At 45.1% G+C, this 20,105-nt stretch overlaps 1 protein-coding gene across 1 annotated transcript in view; it reads left to right on the top strand.

The window, feature by feature from the left end:
* drp2 (dystrophin related protein 2) overlaps positions 1 to 20,105 on the top strand; it is a 164,822-nt gene that overhangs the window by 119,788 nt on the left and 24,929 nt on the right. Inside the window, exons 22-24 of the mRNA XM_078547197.1 lie at positions 9,343 to 9,463; positions 11,594 to 11,677; positions 13,378 to 13,723. Coding sequence (XP_078403323.1) covers positions 9,343 to 9,463; positions 11,594 to 11,677; positions 13,378 to 13,415 — 243 coding nt within the window. The 3' untranslated portion in view covers positions 13,416 to 13,723. The remainder of the gene's footprint in view (positions 1 to 9,342; positions 9,464 to 11,593; positions 11,678 to 13,377; positions 13,724 to 20,105) is intronic.

Raw genomic sequence — 20,105 nt, 5'->3', positions numbered from 1 at the left:
TGTCACTTTACAATCTGGGAATATGTGCACTTTCACTGAATAATGTGTAATGTTGTCTTTCAGCTTCATTGACAGGCTTCGCAAGTCTTCCCACTACATCCCCCCACTAGCAGTTCAGCTGCGCGTAGCCGGCTCACAGGTGATTTTTTTTTTTTTTGTAAAAATATACTTTATTCATAAAATATCTTCAATCACATTCCAAACCATTTCAAAAACAACATTACAAGGGTACAATCCAGGTTAAACTTTTACAAAATGTATCACCAGGTGCATCAGTACAAACAGTATTACAATCATTTACAGCCTTTCATTTTGATCTGTACAGCCCGAGGGGCTCTAAACAGTTCCCAGTCTCTCGGTGCGCTGTGGTAGAAAGGTCTTAGACAGCGACCCTTCCCCATTGCGCCTTTGCGGCAGCTGCCCCAAGCTTTAGTGCGTCCCTCAGCACGTAGTCCTGGACTTTGGATTGTGCCAGTCCGCAACAATCGGTCGGGGACAACTCTTTGTGCTGGAAGACCAACAAGTTTCGGGCAGACCAAAGCGCGTCTTTCACCGAGTTGATGATCCTCCAGCTGCAGTTGATGTTTGTCTCGGTGTGTGTCCCTGGGAACAGCCCGTAGAGCACAGAGTCCTGTGTCACAGAACTGCTCGGGATGAACCTCGACAGCAACCACTGCATCTCTCTCCAGACTTTCTTTGCAAAGGCACAATCCACAAGGAGGTGAACAACGGTCTCTTCCCCACCACAGCCACCTCGAGGGCAACGTGCAGAGGGGGTGAGCCTCCTGGCGTGTAGGAAGGATCTGACGGGGAGGGCCTTTCTCACCACCAGCCAAGCTATGTCTTGGTGCTTGTTGGAAAGTTCTGGCGATGAGGCATTCTGCCAAATGACTTTGACAGTCTGCTCGGGGAACCATCCCACAGGGTCCACCCTCTCCTTTTCCCTCAGGGCCTCTAGGACGTTACGTGCTGACCACTGCCTGATGGACTTGTGGTCAAAGGTGTTTTTCTGCATAAATTTTTCCACCAGGGACAGGTGGTACGGCACGGTCCAACTACTTGGAGCGTTCCGCGGCAGCGTGGCCAGACCCATCCTTCGCAACACCGGGGACAGGTAGAACCTCAGCACGTAGTGACACTTGGTGTTTGCGTACTGAGGGTCTACGCACCGCTTGATGCAGCCACACACAAAGGTGGCCATCAGTATGAGGGCGATGTTGGGCACGTTTTTTCCCCCTTTATCTAGAGGCTTGTACATCGCGTCCCTGCGGACACGATCCATTTTCGACCTCCAGATAAAGCGGAAGATGGCTCGAGTGATCGCCATCGCGCAGGAGTCTGGAATGGGCCAGACCTGCGCCACGTACAGCAACAGCGAGAGTACCTCACACCTGATGACCAGGTTCTTTCCCGCAATGGAGAGGGAGCGTCGCTCCCACATGCCCAGTTTCCTTTTCACCATAGCCACTCGCTCCTTCCAGTTTCTAACGCATGCCCCGGTCCCTCCGAACCATATCCCCAGCACCTTCAGGCCGTCAGCCCTGACAGTGAAGGGGACAAAGGATCGGTCAGCCCAGTTCCCAAAGAACATGGCCTCGCTCTTCCCACGATTTACCTTGGCTCCCGAGGCCAGTTCGAACTGGTCGCAGATGTGCATCAGTCTGCGCACCGACAGCGGATCCGAGCAGAAGACGGCGACGTCGTCCATGTACAGGGAGGCTTTTACCTGAGTGCCTCCACTGCCTGGGATCGTCACTCCTCTTATGCCCGGATCCTTCCTGATGGACTCGGCAAAGGGTTCTATGCAACACACGAAAAGGACAGGCGAGAGAGGACAGCCCTGCCTGACTCCAGATTTAATCGGAAAGCTATCTGTTTCCCACCCATTGATTGAGACTGCGCTACTGATGTTAGTGTAGAGCAGTTGGATCCAATTTCGAATTCCCTCCCCAAACCCCATTTTGGAGAGCACATCCCCCATGTAGGTGTGCAATATTCTGTCAAAGGCCTTCTCCTGATCCAAGCTGATGAGGCAGGTATCCACACCCCTGTCCTGTACGTAGGCAATCGTATCCCTGAGCAGCGCCAGGCTGTCAGAGATCTTCCTGCCTGGCACAGAGCAGGTCTGGTCAGGGTGAATCACCAATTCCAGAGCGGATTTGACCCGATTGGCGATGACCTTGGACAGAATCTTATAGTCCACATTCAACAGTGAAATGGGTCGCCAATTTCTAATTTCCTCCCTTTCCCCCTTGTGCTTGTAGATGAGGGTGATGATGCCTTTCCTCATGGATTCTGACATACTACCGGCCAGGAGCATACTCTCGTACACTCCTAGCAGGTCTGGGCCGATCAAGTCCCACAGAGCCGAATACAACTCCGCCGGCAAGCCGTCGCTTCCGGGAGTTTTACTCTTCTCCAAGGACTCAAGGGCCTTAGTCAGTTCGTCAGGAGTTAGCGGTTTGTCCAGGCTCTCCCGCGTACTGTGGTCTAAGACCTCCGTGATAGAGGACAGGAAGGACTGGGAGGCCGTGCTGTCCGTGGGCTTCACGTCATACAATCCGGCATAAAAGGATTTGCTGATCCTCAGAATGTCGGACCGTGATGACTTTACTGAGCCGTCTTCTTCCTTCAGGCTGCTGATCACAGAGCGCTCTCTGTGTACCTTTTGGAAGAAGAAACGTGAGCACGTCTTATCCTGCTCCACGGAGCGGACTCTGGAACGGAAGATGATCTTGGAGGCCTCCGAGGCAAAGTGCGAGGCTTGCTGGCCCTTCACCTCTTGTAGCTCCTCCTTGACATCGACCCCCATCGACTGCAGCCGCAGCAGATTCTGCATCTTTTTCTGGAGTCGGGACATTTCCCTCTGTTCCTTTCTAGCTTTCTGGGTGCCTTTGAGGATGAAAAACCTCTTGATGCTTCCCTTGATCGCTTCCCACCAGTGTGTCAGGGACTCAAAGAGGGGTTTCACGGTTCTCCAACCTTTGTAATCCCTCTTGAGCTCCTCAATGTTCTCTGGGGTCAGCAGTTGCACATTTAGCTTCCATGCCCCCCTGCCCACCCTCAGGTCCTTCTCCAAGTGGCAGTCCGCCCGTAGGAGGCAGTGGTCAGAGAAGAACACCGGCTTGACCTCGGTGGATCTGACTGTGAATGCACGGGACACAAACAGGAAGTCTATCCTGGAACGAATGGACCCGTCTGGCCGCGACCAGGTGTATCTACGCTGCGCTCCGTCTGCAGGGTTGCTGAAGACGTCGTGCAGCTTGGCATCCTTAACTGTTTCCATCAGGGATCTGGACGTAGCATCCAATCTGCTGCCGGCCCTGCCGGATCGTCCAGCCGCATCGATGATGCAGTTGAAGTCCCCGCCCAGAATGACCGGCCTGGAGGTCGCCAGCAGCAGTGGGAGCTGCTGAAAAACCTCCAGCCGCTCAGCCCCTTGTGCCGGGCCATACACGTTAATTAACCGGAGTGGAGCGTTCTTGTACATTACGTCTGCTACGAGGAGTCGCCCGCCCACCACCTCCTTGACCTCGGAGACGGTGAAGTTGCCTCCCCGCAGCAGAATACCCAGGCCGGAGGAACGAGAGTCGTTTCCGCCCGACCAGATCGATGGCCCATGGGACCACCATCGTGACCATTGCCTGTAGGAGCTGAGGTGCGGTATCGCACACTCCTACAGAAACAACAGGTCAGCTTTGACCTTGGCTAGGTAGTCCAAGGTCGCAACACATCGCGTAGTAGATTTAATGCTACGCACATTTATGGATACAATCTTTAAACCCATTTTAAAGCATTTATTCTCCTACCAAACCCACTGTCTCTGAGAGTCCCAGACCTTTAGTCTGCTCCTTCATACCCGTAGTGAGCTCAAATTCCTTCACTTTGGATGGGCTGAGGTAGATCTCCTTGGCCGTGTTCTGCTCCGGTGGCATCTGGAGGTTCACGTAGATAGTGGGTTTTGAGATGACCTTTGCTGGAGAAGCTTCTCCAAAACTCACCCCCTCTGGGGTGTTGCTGTTCCCGGCTTCCTGGAGCTGGGGTGCGATGATTGCCTCACTGCTCCCAGATTCCAGGGGCTGTGGTGCACTGGCCTCCTCAGGTTGCAGGCAAAGTTGGGGTGCGCTGGTCTCCTTGTTGTCTCCAATTTTCTGGAGCTCGGGTGTCTCGTCCTCCAACGCCCTGGAGCTTTGCCGCCTCTTCTGTCGGTGCCGCCCTGGCACTTCATCATCCGAAGAGCTGCTGCCCTTGTCATCCGTGTCGGATGGGAGACGCCTCTTGCCGCTTCTCTGGGAAATGCCTTTGCTTCTTCTTTGCTCCTTCTTACTTTTCTTGTTCTTCACCGTCCGCCACTCCCCCTGCTGCTTTTCCACTGCTGCCTCCTCCTCCATTGATTCGCTGTCCTGAGGACTGGGAGGTTCAGGGGGTAGTGCTGTTGATTGGCTCTCTGTTGCCTCAATCTCTTTCTCCACCTTGTCTCGCTCTGTGTCCTCCTTTGTCCCGTTGAGCTCCCTGGGGGCCTTGGTGGTTGGAGTGACACGAAACATTTCTTCTGCTTCCCCCTGGTTGGCTTTGGCTGCCTGTGCGTAAGTACGGCAGCGTTTGGGGCAGGTCCTGTAGAGGTGACCTGCCTCGCCACACAGGTTGCAGCACTTGGCCTGTTTGCAGTCTTTTGTCTGGTGCCCTTCCTGTTTGCAGATCTTGCAGAGGGAGGCGCTGCAGTTGGCCGCCACATGACCAGCCTTGCCGCATGAGCGACAATGCTTGGGTTGCCCAGCGTAGACCAGGTAGCCACGGTTTCCCCCGATAGCGAAACTGGAAGGAGGGTGGAAAATGGCTCCCTTACCGTCGGTCTTTAGCGTGACCTTAAACAGGCGTTTGCCTGTCCAGATCCCCAAGTCGTCTCGAATCTCGGTGCCGCTCCCCACCTTATCGAAGTACCTGGTGAGGAAGGTGACCACGTCGGCGACAGGGACGAAGGGGTTGTACACATGCACCATCACCACACGTTCCCGTTGCAACGGCAGAGAAAAGTGCAGCTCCGCCGTCAGGATCTTCATCTCCGGCAGGTCTCTCTTCTCCTCGAACACCCTCAGGAGCCGGACGCAGTCTGCCACTCGCTTGAACGTCACGTCAAAATAACCACCTTTGCGGGAGTCATGCAGGGTGAAGATCTCCGGAGCTTGGAAGCCGCACGCCTTCAACAGGATCCTCCTGGTGAAGAAGCCCCGATCCATAGGTGATCCTCCTTCGCTGTGGTTCACCGTGACTCGGACGGTGATAGGTAACCCACGGTATGGATTTGGATTGCGATTGGTTATAGCCCTTCCATCCCGACCTTGCCTTGGCAGGACCATGGTGTCGCCCCTGCAACACTTGATCTCGGCTCACAGGTGATTCTGGAAGTGTGTGTGTGGCAGGGCCTTTCGGAGCCTTGTGCAAACACTCTCCCAGGCATGTGGATCCTTCCCACATCACACTCATCTCAATGTCCTGGGAATTTTGAATGCTGCCTGCTGGGGTTCACTTTCAGTTGTCCATCTGAGCTGACCTGCATTTCCGCCCACCCACTGATCACACTCCCATGCAGCATCTGATCTCACCCACCACGACTCTTGTTTCACCTTCAATTTGACAAGCGTGGTGCCTTTAACATTTTTCTTCAGGTCCCTAACCTTTTCCCCTCCCCCAGTCACCCATTTCCTTTCCCACATCACTGTCACCCTGCCACCCCCCCGCCCCCCCACCCCGCCAGGTATCACCTTCCATCTCCCCTCCGTGACTTACCAGCCACAACCCTTTTCTTTTGGGAATGTCCAGGTAAATGTGCACATTCCCTTCCTTCCCAAAAATCCCACCCCCATCCACATTAACCTCCCCGACCTCCTCCTTTCCACCCCGAGGGTCTGTGTCCACCTCCAAGCCCCCTCCAGCCAAGCTTGCTGTCCCTTCTACTGATATTGTTTCACCCTCACCCTCCCAACCTACCACCTCACTCTGCCCGCGGTCATTCACACCATTCCCTCGTATCGTGCCCATCCTCGGTTCATTTGCCAGGAGGCAGTCATGGACCATCAGAGCCCTCCCTTGCATGTACATCTGGGCATTCCCCCCTCCGAACTGTGCCTGCACCACATGGACTGCAGCGGTTCAAAAAGGCAGCTCTCCAGGGCAACTAGGGTTGGGCAATAAATGCTGGCCTAGCCAGTGAAGCCTACAACCTGTGAAAGAATAATTCTAAAAACTCCTTCCCCCGTTGAAACTCCAACCCCCACCGGTCTCCACCCCCACCCCCACCACTCCAGAACTCCTCCCCCCGACCCCCAACCCCTTCTGGACTTTTGGCCTTCCCCCAACCTTCGTCCTTCCCCCTCCTGACTCCTTCAGACACACTTCCTTCTTCCACCATTCTTATTCTGTCACCTCTCCACACTCCTTCCTGCCACTGGACTCCTTTCCCCCTCCAAACTCCTTCCCTTACACCCTCCACCCCCCTTACACCTACCTCCCCAGTTGCCGTCTTCTCCCCAGTTAACCCCTCCCCCCCCCGTTGTCCCTCCCCCGCAACCTCCCCGACACCTTCATTCCCCCCTCCAAACTCTACGACCTCCGACACCTTCGTTCCCCCCTCCCAACCTCACCCCCTGACACCTTCGTTCCCCCCTCCCAACCTCACCCCCTGACACCTTCGATCCCCCCTCCCAACCTCACCCCTGACACCTTCGTTCCCCCCTCCCAACCTCACCCCCTGACACCTTCGTTCCCCCCTCCCAACCTCACCCCCTGACACCTTCAATCCCCCCTCCCAACCTCACCCCCTGACACCTTCGATCCCCCCTCCCAACCTCACCCCCTGACACCTTCGATCCCCCCTCCCAACCTCACCCCCTGACACCTTCGTTCCCCCCTCCCAACCTCACCCCCTGACATCTTTGTTCCCCCCTCCCAACCTCACCCCTCCAACACCTTTGCTCCCCACCAAAACCTCACCCCCCGATACCTTCGTTCCCCCCAAACCTCACCTCCGAACACCTTCGTTCCCCCTCTGCCAACCTCCAGCCGGGGGTGGGGACGGTTCCAGTGGGCTGGCCTTATAATGATATACTGATGTATTACAATGAGGTTCCCGATGTCCAACAGTGGGAAACACAGCCCGCCATTGACAGGCAGAGCGGACAGTTGCAAACTGGTTTCACAGCATCGTGAAACCGATTTTTGACCTTCTCGCTATATTGCCCGCTCAGGCCACCGAACACGCCCAACGCCAGCGGGCACAGAAAATTCCACCCTTAGTCTTGCCTGAGAGATGTTGATTTAACTATTCTCATTTCTACTGGCTCTGCCATCATGGGGTTAAAGTAAGCTGCTTACATCAACATAATCAGCACCACAGAGCATTTAAACAACCTTGATAGTATCATCTCATAATCTTCTTTTCTCCAGCAGATATGGTTTTGACTCTTTCGTGTCTCTTCATAATTAAGCTTAAGTCTTGAAATCATTTTTGTCCATGTGCACTGAACGCTCTCCAATACACAAATAGCATTTTGAAAGTAGGGTGGCCAGATTTGCATGGAGTTTTCCAAATGTGGCTAGTGAAGAGTTGATTTTTAATTTATATCCATTAATTCTACACTGACAGTTAAAATTCAGTAATGTCATAGCCCCTCTCAATCCTCCTTCCTCAAAATTAAACCTGCTCAGTTTCTCCTCATAGTTGAAGACTTTCAAATCCCAGAATTATGTGTTCTTCTCTGTTCTAAAACATTTTTGAACAATGTGCTTTGAAGGAAAGACACCCAGACTTGTCCAGATTATTCCAACCCAACAACTCCATGTGTAGCTGTGTTGTTTGCTGCCCTCTGCTGGGTCCTTGGTTTGTTGCATTTTATTTGATGAAACTCAGAAGAGAGGGTTTTTTTGATTTCTCTCAGAAATTGGTTTTAGTTCCTTGATGCGAGTAGTTTTTTTTCTTTCCTATTTTGGGCTAGAACAGAATTAATCAATGTAAATACTTTACCATCCATTAACTACTTTCCCTAATTGTATATAAGCTCCTAGAGTATTCAGTGTATTTGAAAATGTCATTGTGAGATTACGGTGGGGCAAGGATTACTTCAGAGACTGTAGAATCTCCCAAAGCAGTTTTAATTCCTACCTCACATACCTTCAAAGTCCTTCATGGTTGTATCCTTGGCACTCTCCTGTTCCTCTATGTATTGATTCCTTGTAATGCCATCAACAGATATTGATAACATCTAGCTCTACCAAACCATTGCCTCTCTAGACCTCTGCACTGCTTTTCTGTCTTCAAATTGCTTTCCAAACAATGAGCTTTCAATCAGCCATAATTTTCTTCAGCCAAATATTGGAAAACCTGAAACCATTATCTTTGGCTCCATAAACTCCATGGGCTGAATTTTCCCCCCGTCGGGGGGGAAGTTGATGGGCGGGTACGTGCAGGCACTTCCAATCGGTGCCCCCGATCGGAGGCGCACCGCCAATTTACGTGGGTGGGCCAATTAAGGCCTGCCCAGCGTGACGTCCGCACAGAAGCGCTATGCGCTCCCTGTGCGAGCGGGGGGGAATCCCAAATTCCTCCCATCCAAATTTTCTGTCCCCGCATTCTTTTGCTCCATCATTGGTAGCTGAATGGTCACAAAGAGCTTTGGAATTCCCTGCCAAACCCCTTCTGGATTCCCATGTCCATTTCCTCTTTTAAGACCCTCCATACAAGTCACCTCTTTGACCAAGCCATTGATCACCCTTCCTAATATCTCTTTGACTCACCATCCATTTATCCCTTCTCTAGGCATCACCTTGGGATGTTTATTTATGATAAAGGTTATGTAAATGCAAGTTGTTGTATGTAAGTGATGAGGACAGTGTCTGTAAAAAAAAGTGGTTGAGAGTGCCTCATAAAACTAGATGGCTTTCACAATTGTAACATGTTGGATACAAGTTAGTAAGGTTAGAAGCGTTTCCTTCTAATAAATGGGCTAATGCCTTCTGTAAAATAGTGAAACATGTAATTTCATATGAGCATGTTAGGTGTTTGTACATTAATATTCACTCAAAATAATTTCAGGGCCTATCTATAGTAATTGTTTATGTACTGAGTCGAATTTTTCAATTCAAAGTCATATTCTAATATTCAGATAATGATAAACCATCATTCAATGAAGGGACTCGGCAGATGTTCATGAACTACCCGCTTCTAGGTTTTACAGACCCTACCCCTTCTCCTTTCAGAAGAAATACAGCTCCTCTCTTGACACAATCCAATTACTAAACCATCTAGGCATGGCTTTTGATAACTGTGTTCTTCTTATTAACTCACAGCCACAGCAAGATTCTGAGAAAAATGGATCGACAGCCTCTTCTGCTTCCCCATCTTCCCATCATTCTGACAACAACCAGCAAGAAAAACATGACAGAAGCAGCCCGGAATCTGAGAAAGCAGGTTCGTGGGGAGAGACAGTATTGCGTGGAAGGCATTACTAATTAGAACATCATGCTGCCATATGGCAACAATATTTTTAAGGATAAAGGAATTACTTTTGCTTTTGTTATTTTATTCTCAGCTCTCGGCTTCCTATTCCAAGCACTGTCCTTAGCTGTAGTTCAGAACAGATTAGCTCTCATATTAAAACAACAGACTGAGGAATATTATTCGAGCACATTAAGCATTCATTCATTAACATCACCAACAATAATTTCTAATCCCTATAATCCTGTTATATTAAAAGTTTACCAAGAATAGATGCAAATGGAAAAATGATAAGGAAACCATTTGATTATAATTAACTGCAAATGTTTTATTTCAGAAACATAGGAACAGGAGTTGGCCATTCAGCCCCTCGAGCTTATTCCATCATTTACTTAGATAGTGGCTAATCAGCACTTCAACTTCATTGACTCACATTTTTCTCCGAATCCCCGATATCCTTACATAGCAAAAATCTATTAATTTCAAGTCTGAAAATTTGCATTTGACTCAGAATTCCAAATCCTTTGAGGAAAGAGTTCCTGATTTCCACTATTCTTTGTGCTTCTTGATTTCACTTCTAAACTCAAAATATATAAGATTATGTCCCCTTGTACTGGATATTTTTCCCACCAGAGAAGAGTTTATCTGTGTCTACCCTATTGAATCTCTTTATCATTTTAAAGACTTCAGTTAGATCACTCCTCAGCCTTGTAAAGTCAAGGGTGTACTAACCACATCTTTTGTAACCTGTCTTCGCCATTTAACCCATTAAGTCCTGGTATAATTCTGGTGTATCTGGCCTGTACCTCCTCCAAGGCCAAGATATCTTTCCTGAGGTTCAGTACCCAGAACATAACTCAGTACTCCAAATGAGGTCTAACCAAGCCTCTATACAACTTAAGCATCAATTCTTCACCTTTGTATTCCAACTCCTTGAAGATGAGGGCCAACATCCCTATGCCTTTTTGGCTGGTTTTTGTACCTGTGCATGAGATTTAAGTGATTTGTGCACCTGGACACCCAAATACCTTTGCTCCTCCATAGCTCCTAGCCTTACACCATTAAGAGGATATTCTAATTTGCCTTTCTCAGATTCAAAGTGGATAATCTCACACTTCCCCAAACTGTACTCCATCTGCCATACTTCGGCCAGTTCAGTCAGTCTGTGGCCATTTGTAAGTTCCTGTTCCCATCTATATAACTTATGCACCTGGATATAACTCTCTAATTATTCACCCATGTCATTGATATACATGGTGACAAGATGAGGCCACAGTACAATCCCGGGGCAAACATCTTTTGGCACATCCACCAAACAGAAAATGTTCCCTGTATTCCTCACTTCCTGTCTCCTACCTCCCAACTTTTTTGACCCATGTTGCAAGGCTACCTCCAAATCCATGCACTTTCTTTTTTTCTAAATCTCTTGTGCAGAACCTTATCAAATACCTTCTGGAAATCCATATGGACAAGACACTCCCTTATCCGCCATCTTAGCAACCTCCTCAGAAAAATTCAAGGAGATTTGAAGGAAGGAAGATAAAATGATGTGATATGAGCACTTGTCTAAGGTTCTTAATTTCTGTACGTGCTTTGTGTCAGATTAAGATGGACGTTAGGGCCGATTTGATCTAATGGCAGAGAAAGGGCCTGCCCATTCTTTTTGACACAAGGGTGCTACCATTTTAAGGACTGGATGACATGCTACAGTTTGGGGAGGGTGGGACATCGCTCGGGTCACATGCTCAGTCAGTCAACAGAGCTTGAGAGGGATGCAGGGGAGAGAGGATCCCTGGAGAGGCCTCAGGCCAGCCGGGAACGATACCTTTTATCTAAGTGCCCTGCTCCTTCTGGGTCCACCAACAAAACAACATTAGCATTCTCTGTGTCATTTTGTGAGTGGTCTCCAGCCCTTTCTTCAAGCTCTTCTCTAAGCCTAAGTTTCTTACTCACTGAAACTCCTATTGCCAGAATTATCTGAATTGTAGATTGGAGTGCAGACCTTGCATCATGTTTTACTTCAGCTTCCTAGTCTATGTGACTTCAGCAAAGAAGCTGATCAGCTTTAACCACTGTGTTGTTCATTTTTTCACAAAACGTCAGACAGCCCTGGTATATCCCAAGATATGGTGCTGCACCTAGAGGATGTAATGGAACAACTTAGGAACTCGTTTCCTTCCCCCAGAGGTAAGTCCTTCCACTCTGCTTAAAATTGCATAGTGAATGCAGGGCATGCACTAACTTATGAATGAGCAGCTCCCTAGATTGCTACCTAATAAGTGATTGAGCTATTCAAATAATCTAAGTTTAATCATCAGTATATGCCAGTCAGGGAACCACAATGGGCCTCAAAATTACCTGGATTAGTGTAGGTGGAAATCAGTCAGGTTTTGCCTTGCTGGCTGATATGCAAACGCTTCTGGTAGAAGTCTAACATCTGTAGATGCCAGGTGCGGATGAGGTCCGGGTCTTTCATGATGGCCCAATATTCAAAGAGCCTTCCAACCTCTTGCAAACAATTGATCCTCCATGGGTAAATGGACCATGGGCATGCTGACAAATATGCACAGGCCCTAATTTTAAATCCAAGTAGATATCGAGATCAGTTAGAAACTCGGGCACTGCTCCAGAAATGGGGCCTGGGCTATGTTTGTTGGAGGCTGACCACCCACCCATTCCCAATTGGAAGGAACAGAAAATGGTGCAGCCCAGAGTCCACTTGCTAACAGAAGGTGGGCAATGCTTCTCACATCCAGGCTGTGTCACATCCATTTGTAAAGGACCACAGTGTTTTGGGCTGGTATCCTTTTCTCCTGCTTAATAGGGCAAGTTTAATTCAGACGGTGGAGTTTCTCACAATGTAATTGGAAGCGATTTTCTGGATTTAGCTTCTCGTTCTGTTTATTATCTTCAGTCTCTCAATACAATTGTCTCTCAGGTGAACCCCTTCAAGACCTAAAAAATCCAAGTTAATTTTAAATTGATAAATTGTTGTCTCAGTGATGATTCATCTCTCCTCACCACCCATTTAATGCTCGCGCTCTTGTATACCCACCACCCCCCACCCACCCCACCCACTGGGCACTTCTCACCCATTGTGCTGGCATTTTTCACCTCCTTTCCACCCTGAGTTTACACTTCCACTTCTCAAATCCTAGTTCCTACTGCCATCTTTCACTCTCCCCTCCTCTCAGTTCTGTCTAGCTATCTCATTCCCCCATCACTACAAGAATTCTCAAGCACAGCAGCATTTCACTCTTGGAGCAACAGGAGGCTGGTGAAGGGAACAGTGCTTATTTTCACTGCCCGAGGAGATTACAAAGTGCATACAGTTGTGTAGACTGAGTAAGTTTAGCTATGCCCCAACCCCTTGTTGATTTTGGCAGAGTCAGAGATTAGTTTGCTCAATTTTCCGAATTGATTTGACTGTTCTGTGCTTGTTGTCACACAGTGCGAATATAGGAGCTTTCCCAGCTTGTCTACTGTTTATAATATTTAGCCATGGTGTGTCAGAGAAGTTTTTCCGCTCCGTCTGATAACAGTTTCTTGAATTCACCTCTGGTCTGTATCAGTGGTTGCTCATTACTCTTCGATCATTAACTTTAGTGTTGGGTTTCAAGTTCCAGTACTCTTTCCTCCAAATATTTCTGAGTTTGCTATACCCTACAGCCCTGAATTTTCATGGGGTTACTCCAGTCTCCCGTTGTTTCTTCATTTAGAGGTGCCAGAACTTTTAGATAAGCAATAATCTTTAGCAACTCAGACCTGCTTTTGCTATTATATTAGCTAATAGTGCCCAGTGAGAGGTGAGGGAAGAGAAAGTAATTAGAGCGCAGCTGTTCAGAATATATTTGTTATTCTTTTCCTTTTATCTCTGCTTCCTACAGGTGAGCCCTCTCATTGCTTAGGAAAAGCACACGAGTGATGGAATCCATCCTTGCTGGAACCAGCTCAGCTTCGTTGATGCTCAAGCATAAAAGCATAACCCAATACAGAGAATATCACCATTTAGATTCTGTGGGTGTATAAAGAAGATACAGAGAACTTGGATTCAGTGGGACCTCAGTTATCCAGTGAACCCACACTTTTGGGACTCCAGTTTTCCGCAACTAGTTAATCATTGCAACAAGAGCATCCAACTTTGAAGCAACCAAAGCAGAGAAACTTGTTCTCTTTTAATTGGCTGAATCTCCAAAAAGCTACTTACAGCCTGAATATAAATGTGCTTTTATGGTACATATTGCTGATCCGATAATGTTTCATAGATTAAAGTTAGAAATTGTTGAGCTGGGAACCTTTTGGTGAACTATATGGGGTAGCATGATAGGAGCTGTTGGTATGGGTAGTTGGCATCCTTCCATCTGTGAGAGATGATGGGCATGCAGCCTCAGAACTTTGGTCAGGTCAGATGAGATCATCTGCTGCACTTCTTTTGATGGCTGAACAAGCCGATTCTGGAAAGGCAAAGTCTGCCATAAGTGCCACACATGAAGTTGTCCCTTGCCGGTGGTGCAGGAAAATCTCTGCTGACACCTTGTTTTCAGGGCTGGAGTCTGCTTTGGAGCTTCTGAAACCACATGTCATCGTGCTGGCGAATTCCTGCCCACAGCAGGTGTCGCCATTTGCATCGATAGTCAGCTAGAGTTTCCCACTTGGCATGATTGATGTTGAGGGCTTTCATATCTCTTTTGACTGCGTCCTTGAATCAGAGCTTTGGTCACGCTGCTGGTCTCTTGACACAGGCTACCTCCCCGTATAGCATATCCTTGGGGAAGTGGCTATCTTCCATCCTGTGCATATGCCCAAACCAGTGATGCCTTTCTTGCTTGATTAGCACTAGCATGCTTGGCATGCTTGCCCTAGAAAGGACAACTTCATTGGTGACTTTATCTTTCCATGTGATACCATGGATGCATTGTAGACACCGGAGATGGAAGTTATTGAGCCTTTGTTACTTGGTAGGTATACGTTGTCCAGGCTTCGCTGCCATACAGCAAAGTGCTGAGGATACAGGCCTTGTAGATAAGCATTTTGGTCCTGCTGGTCAGTTCGTTGTGTTTTCATACCTGTTTTGTTAGTCAGCCAAAGTTGGTGGCTGCCTTGCCAATGCTGAACGCCTCGCCGAGAGACGTGTTATCTGTCACCAATCCAAGGTAGCAGAATTTGCTAACTGCTTCGAGTGGTGTGTTGTTGAGTCTGATATGGGTAATTGGTATGGGTGTTGATATAGGTAACTTAGACACTATTGTCCAGAGTACAATTTGATATGTGAGCAATAAAGTGTGATAGTTTTCATATTGAAGCTTGAGGTTGAGATTGCTGCTTCCTAGTGATTATAGAATTAGAGTTTATTGGAGAAGCTTTCTAATTTGGTATATATGATTTGGGATTTGATCTAAGAATGCCATAGTTTAATGGATTTGGCATAGGCATAAGGATTAGTATAGCAGCAGGATTCCAATATCTGCCGTTTGATTTTTAATTCGATGGAACTTTTTTTATGCTGGGAAAATATAAATAATTGAGGTAGGTTCTTGGTCAAGAGTAGGTTTAGTAAGGTGAAACTGAAGAAGATCTTGGATGAAATGAAAAACTTGACATTTATCAAATTAGAAAGCTTAAGCTTGTAAATTTTTCAGAATGGATGCATTCGTTTTTGAGAACTAATTTCCAAAGGATGCAATACAAGGCATAGCTGAAAAAGTGTCATATCTGCATATTAAAATGGATTTCACAATCTATTGCAGAATCTTAGTGGGATCATTGATAAACTTAATCATTACTGACAGGAAGTTTCTAGAACTTTTATACTTAGTCACAAAAAATAGATATTCTTAATATTCAGGAAATATAATAGTCGGCTGGTAGTACAGAACTTGAGTATTGCTGAAAAAAGACATTTTGTCAAAGCTTTTCATCTTGCTTTTTCATCAGGACAGTCACAATAATACCAATGTCAGGGAAAGCAACAACTTTATACTGTATGAGAAGAAAGTGCTGATTGGTTGGCAAGTGGATTCTGATTGGTAGAGGCATTGCCATGGAGAATGCGCCAGCTAATGGTGGCTGACAGTTAACTGCTAATTGTTTGAAATTTAAACCAGGCAGCTTGATTCTGATTGGTCAAGGCATTGCCCTGAGGAATGAACCAATGAATGGCTGCCACTTATTTTCAAAATCCTGATGAGTGCAAGATGAAAAGCTTTGCACAAATGTCTTTTCTCAGCAATACTCAAATGCAGGAAATAAATATTTCTCTAAGAACTGAAGATTACAATTTATTGTCTTTAGGATGTTGCAAGATTGAAGATCAGAAGGTATTTTTGTGAGTGTTGTGAGACAGAAAATTACAAAGTACCTTTATAATGTATATGATACTGATTAGATGAGAAAATTCCCTTGGGATTTTGTGACACAGAAGATTACAAGATGCTTTTTCAATGTTTACGACATCAAATTAGAGGTTTTTCTACCTGTTCTAAGATTGAAGATAAGAATGTTGTGAATTTGAAAATTTGAATTTGAAAGAATGTTGCGAGAAGCAAATTAGAAGATGATGCATGCTTTGAATTGAACACTGACAGGTGTCTTGGGGTTGTTGAAGAGCAGTGAATAAGGAAGTGTTTTTGAAATGTGTGACCAAAGATTCAAAAATGTCTTTGAGATGTGTGACAGAAGGTTCAAAGATGCCTTTAGGTTATTGTAAAACTAAAATTTAGAAATTATCTTTGAAATGTTGCAGACTGCAAAGTGATTTTGAAGGACATAAAATTAAGTAATACCCTTGGGATGTGAGACAAATTAGAAGATGTCTTTGAGATGACTGAAGGTTAGAAGATGTCTTTGGGATGTGATACCAAAGATTGGAAATTGTCTTTGAGATATTGTGAAAATGGAAGTTAAAAACTGCCTTTGTGAAGTCTGATAAACTGAAAATGAGAAGGTGTCTTTGGTATGTTGCAAGACAATATTAAAATGTATTGTTGCGATGGCTGTGAAATTGAATACCAGAAAGCCTCTCTGCAATTTTGTGAAACACAAGATTATAAAGGTGGCTAAAAATAGAAGTTTCCTTTTGGATGTTATGCAGTTGAAGATTGGGGGGTGTCTAATGCAATGTTGTAGGACAGTTGATTAGAAGGTGATTTGGGATGATACCAGATTGACGATGAGATGGTGCTTCAAGGATGTTACAATATGAAAGAATAGCAGGTGTTTTAGAAAGGTTATGAGACTAAAAATTAGAAGGTCTTTGGAAGGTTATGAAACTGAAGATTAGGAAATGCTTTTGGGATGATACAAGATAAGGAATTAAAAAGTGCTTGGAGATGTTATGAGACTGAAGATTTGAAGGTGTTTTGGGGTGTTGCAAGACTGAAGGCTTGAAGGTGTGTTGAGATACTATGAGACTGAAGATTAAAAGGCTTCTTTGGGAAATTGAGACCGAAGATTTGAAGATGTTTTGGGATGTTTTGAGACTGAAGATTTGAATGTGCTTTGATGTTGTGAGACTGAAGGTTTGAAGGTGATTTGGGACACTGTGAGATTGAGGTTCATTGGCTTCTTTGGGATATTGCGAGAATGAAGATTTGAAGATGCTTTGGGATGTTTTGTGACTGAAGATTTGAAGATGCTTTGAGATGTTGCAAGACAGAAGATCAGAGGTTAAGTTCAGGAGGCTATTAGAGTGAAGATGAGAAAGTGTCTTTGGAATGTCGCAAGACAATTGGGGTGAATTTCTTCAAAGATATCATTATGATGGTATTGAGACTGAATATTATAAGAAGTCCTTTTGATATTGTCAAAAGGAAGATTATCAAGGTGACTTTGATAGAAGGTATCATTGCAAGATTAAAAATTATTGTGTATCTTTGAGTATTGGCGTGTTGCACAACTGTTAATCCCATGTGATTTATATAACATATTGGAATGCCCAACATTCCACAGTTGTTGATCAGTCTTCCCTCAATGCTGTACTTATCTGTTGCTAGTTTTTTTCCGAAAAGACCATGATCATTTAACTGTACAGGCCCCAAGTAAAAGTACACTAAGAAAAGTCTAGAAGCAATCAGTCAGAATAATAATGGTACACAGTTTGTCAAATGTATCACTCCCTGATATAATCTGAGTAGCATAATCAGTCTGAAAACATGAAATGGGACTGAAAAATAGCAACCGTTTAATGCTCAAATTATTCAGCGATTTTGCCAATTATTTCCTTATGTCTGACTTGGGGTGCCTTTTCCCAATAAAATGCAGGAATCTGTAGAGATGTAGCAGAACCAAAATAATTGCTGTTGATGAATTTTTCAAAACTGAATGGCTGAGGTTCCACTGCAGATAAAATATCAATGAAATTACACCTGAGGACATCATGGCTACAGTATATATGTAAGTCACGATGTACAGAATGTGTTGATATTTTTGGAATGTCATAAATAAGAGGAATCAATTAATGTAATGATCCTTTGATTCCACATCTTTGCTTTTTAATCGTAATTATTCTTTCTGAACATCATTAAGTGCATTCTCTGTGCACTGCAATAACCAAATTTGAAAAGTTCAGTTCATGGGATTGAAATGAAACTTCAAAATTGCAGAGAAAGCATTTAGAGAAGAAACCACTTCATAATTTGGGAAAATAACCTTCTTTAAGCAAAAAGGAAAATTGATGTAATTGTATTGAGTAGCTAATATTTCCTGTTATGGAGTAGCAAAGTGATACAATCTTTTCACACATGGAACTTAAATTCCAATACAGCTCAACCAATGACATGGAAGCTGTAAGAATCTTTGGGAAAATTTCATTCCAATCTCTATTGGATGCTAGTCTACATTGCAAAACCACCCAGAATTCAACTCAGAATTGCCATAAAATACAAATCTCAAGCTCTGAAAATGGCTGCTATCAAAAATTGAATTGGCACAATGGTGTAATAAAGAGCCATAATCTTAAGATTACAGTAAAATTGATTGCTGTGGCTGGGTGACCAGAGCTTTATTCTGCCTCTAATTCATGTTACATCTGTCCTGAGAGTAGAAGGAACTTTATCTCATTTTGTTACACTTGACCTGGGACACCTTAGAAAGAATAGCACATTGCATCTACTCCTTGCATCTGCCCTAGGATTTCTTGATACCATCAGTTAGAGGGAATTTTAATGTTCGTCTATTCTGTACTATCTATAATTGAGCTTGATACTGACTGGCTGCTAAAATTGTAAAGGTGTTTCATTCTGTAACATTTATTTCCCCTCACCTTAATGAAGTCAAATTATTGTGTGATATGAATAATCATAAACATCCAGGCAATAATTCCAAAACTCAGCCAGTTAAGGAAAAGTTACCTAATGTTTGAGATCAAGGAACTCAACATTAGATTTTCAAGGGTTCCAAGAAAATCATTACAACCTTCCATCACTGTGAAAGATATGGCAACTGGCCACCCTAGAGCTCAACAAATGCCAAAAATATTGCAATTTCAACGGCTAAACTCCTTGAAGATGATATTTTGGTTATAATGATTAATTTATCCACAAATGGGGTGGGGCATGTTAAACTAATTAAAAACACTACACATTGCCTCATCTGTTAAAGCTCATTTCAGAATTGAAAAAGCTGAATGCACCGAACTTTCAGTAGAGCAATTAGGAAGTGGCACAAAGGCAATAAGATTTTGGACTTAAATGGTAACATTTTAATTGGCTTGAAATCAATCCAGGAGCATTTGCTTCTATTCCCTACTAATGTCTACTCTAGTAACCAATTAAATCCATCACTTGTAATAATGTACTTACTAATAGTTGACATCATGGAGCTACATTTTCTGCTTGTGTGCTCCCATCTTGGAGCATCACCTGATGGTAGTACATATTTTGGGAACATGTGTGCTCACAACTAAAGGAATAGACGGCAAATCATGGACTGGGCAGTTTCCAGATCTGCACTTCATTGCATATGAACCAATTCCTCCCCTTCCAACCTTCATGTTCGATCCCTTGAGCTGAATTACTTTGGTGATAATCTGGTGCCAGAATTCAGTAATTATTTGGGCACCATCACTTGGAATTTCCTTTGAAGGGGTGGGGGAATACTCCTAATTGTCCATTGTATCTTCCAAAGGAAGACTGGCAAAATTCCTGGCAATGTTTTGTTCCTTTCCTGCTGATGCAAAATTAACACTTGTACCATCAAAGGCATTTGCCAACCAATGCAAAGATTCATATCTACAATTACTGCTACAGGCACAAGCCAACCATGCTGTCTATCCACTTTCTTGCTAGGCTTGGCTTACTTAGCTATGATTTCTTTCTGATCATTTTTTCTTTTCAGTTGCAAGGAAACCATCTTGACAACCTTACTTTAGGATTAATATTCATACAACTTTCCATCAACAGTCTGTTTTTTGAATGGGCTCTTTGGAAATTTTCTAAAATGTAAACTGGACAACAGATTCATGTTTTTAAAACCCTTTTTAACTTATTTCTTTGATTTATGTCATGGGAACATTAGTTATTAAGTATAATAGGATGTTCAATTAATTCTCATTATCAACAAGAAACCATCAAATCTCAAGCCATGATTCCACCCCAGACCCACCTCTGTTCTGTCCCTT

This window comes from Cetorhinus maximus, chromosome 8 (assembly GCF_964194155.1).
Source record: "Cetorhinus maximus chromosome 8, sCetMax3.hap1.1, whole genome shotgun sequence".
Lineage (NCBI taxonomy): Eukaryota > Metazoa > Chordata > Chondrichthyes > Lamniformes > Cetorhinidae > Cetorhinus > Cetorhinus maximus.
This window is presented reverse-complemented; position numbering and strand designations above follow the sequence as displayed.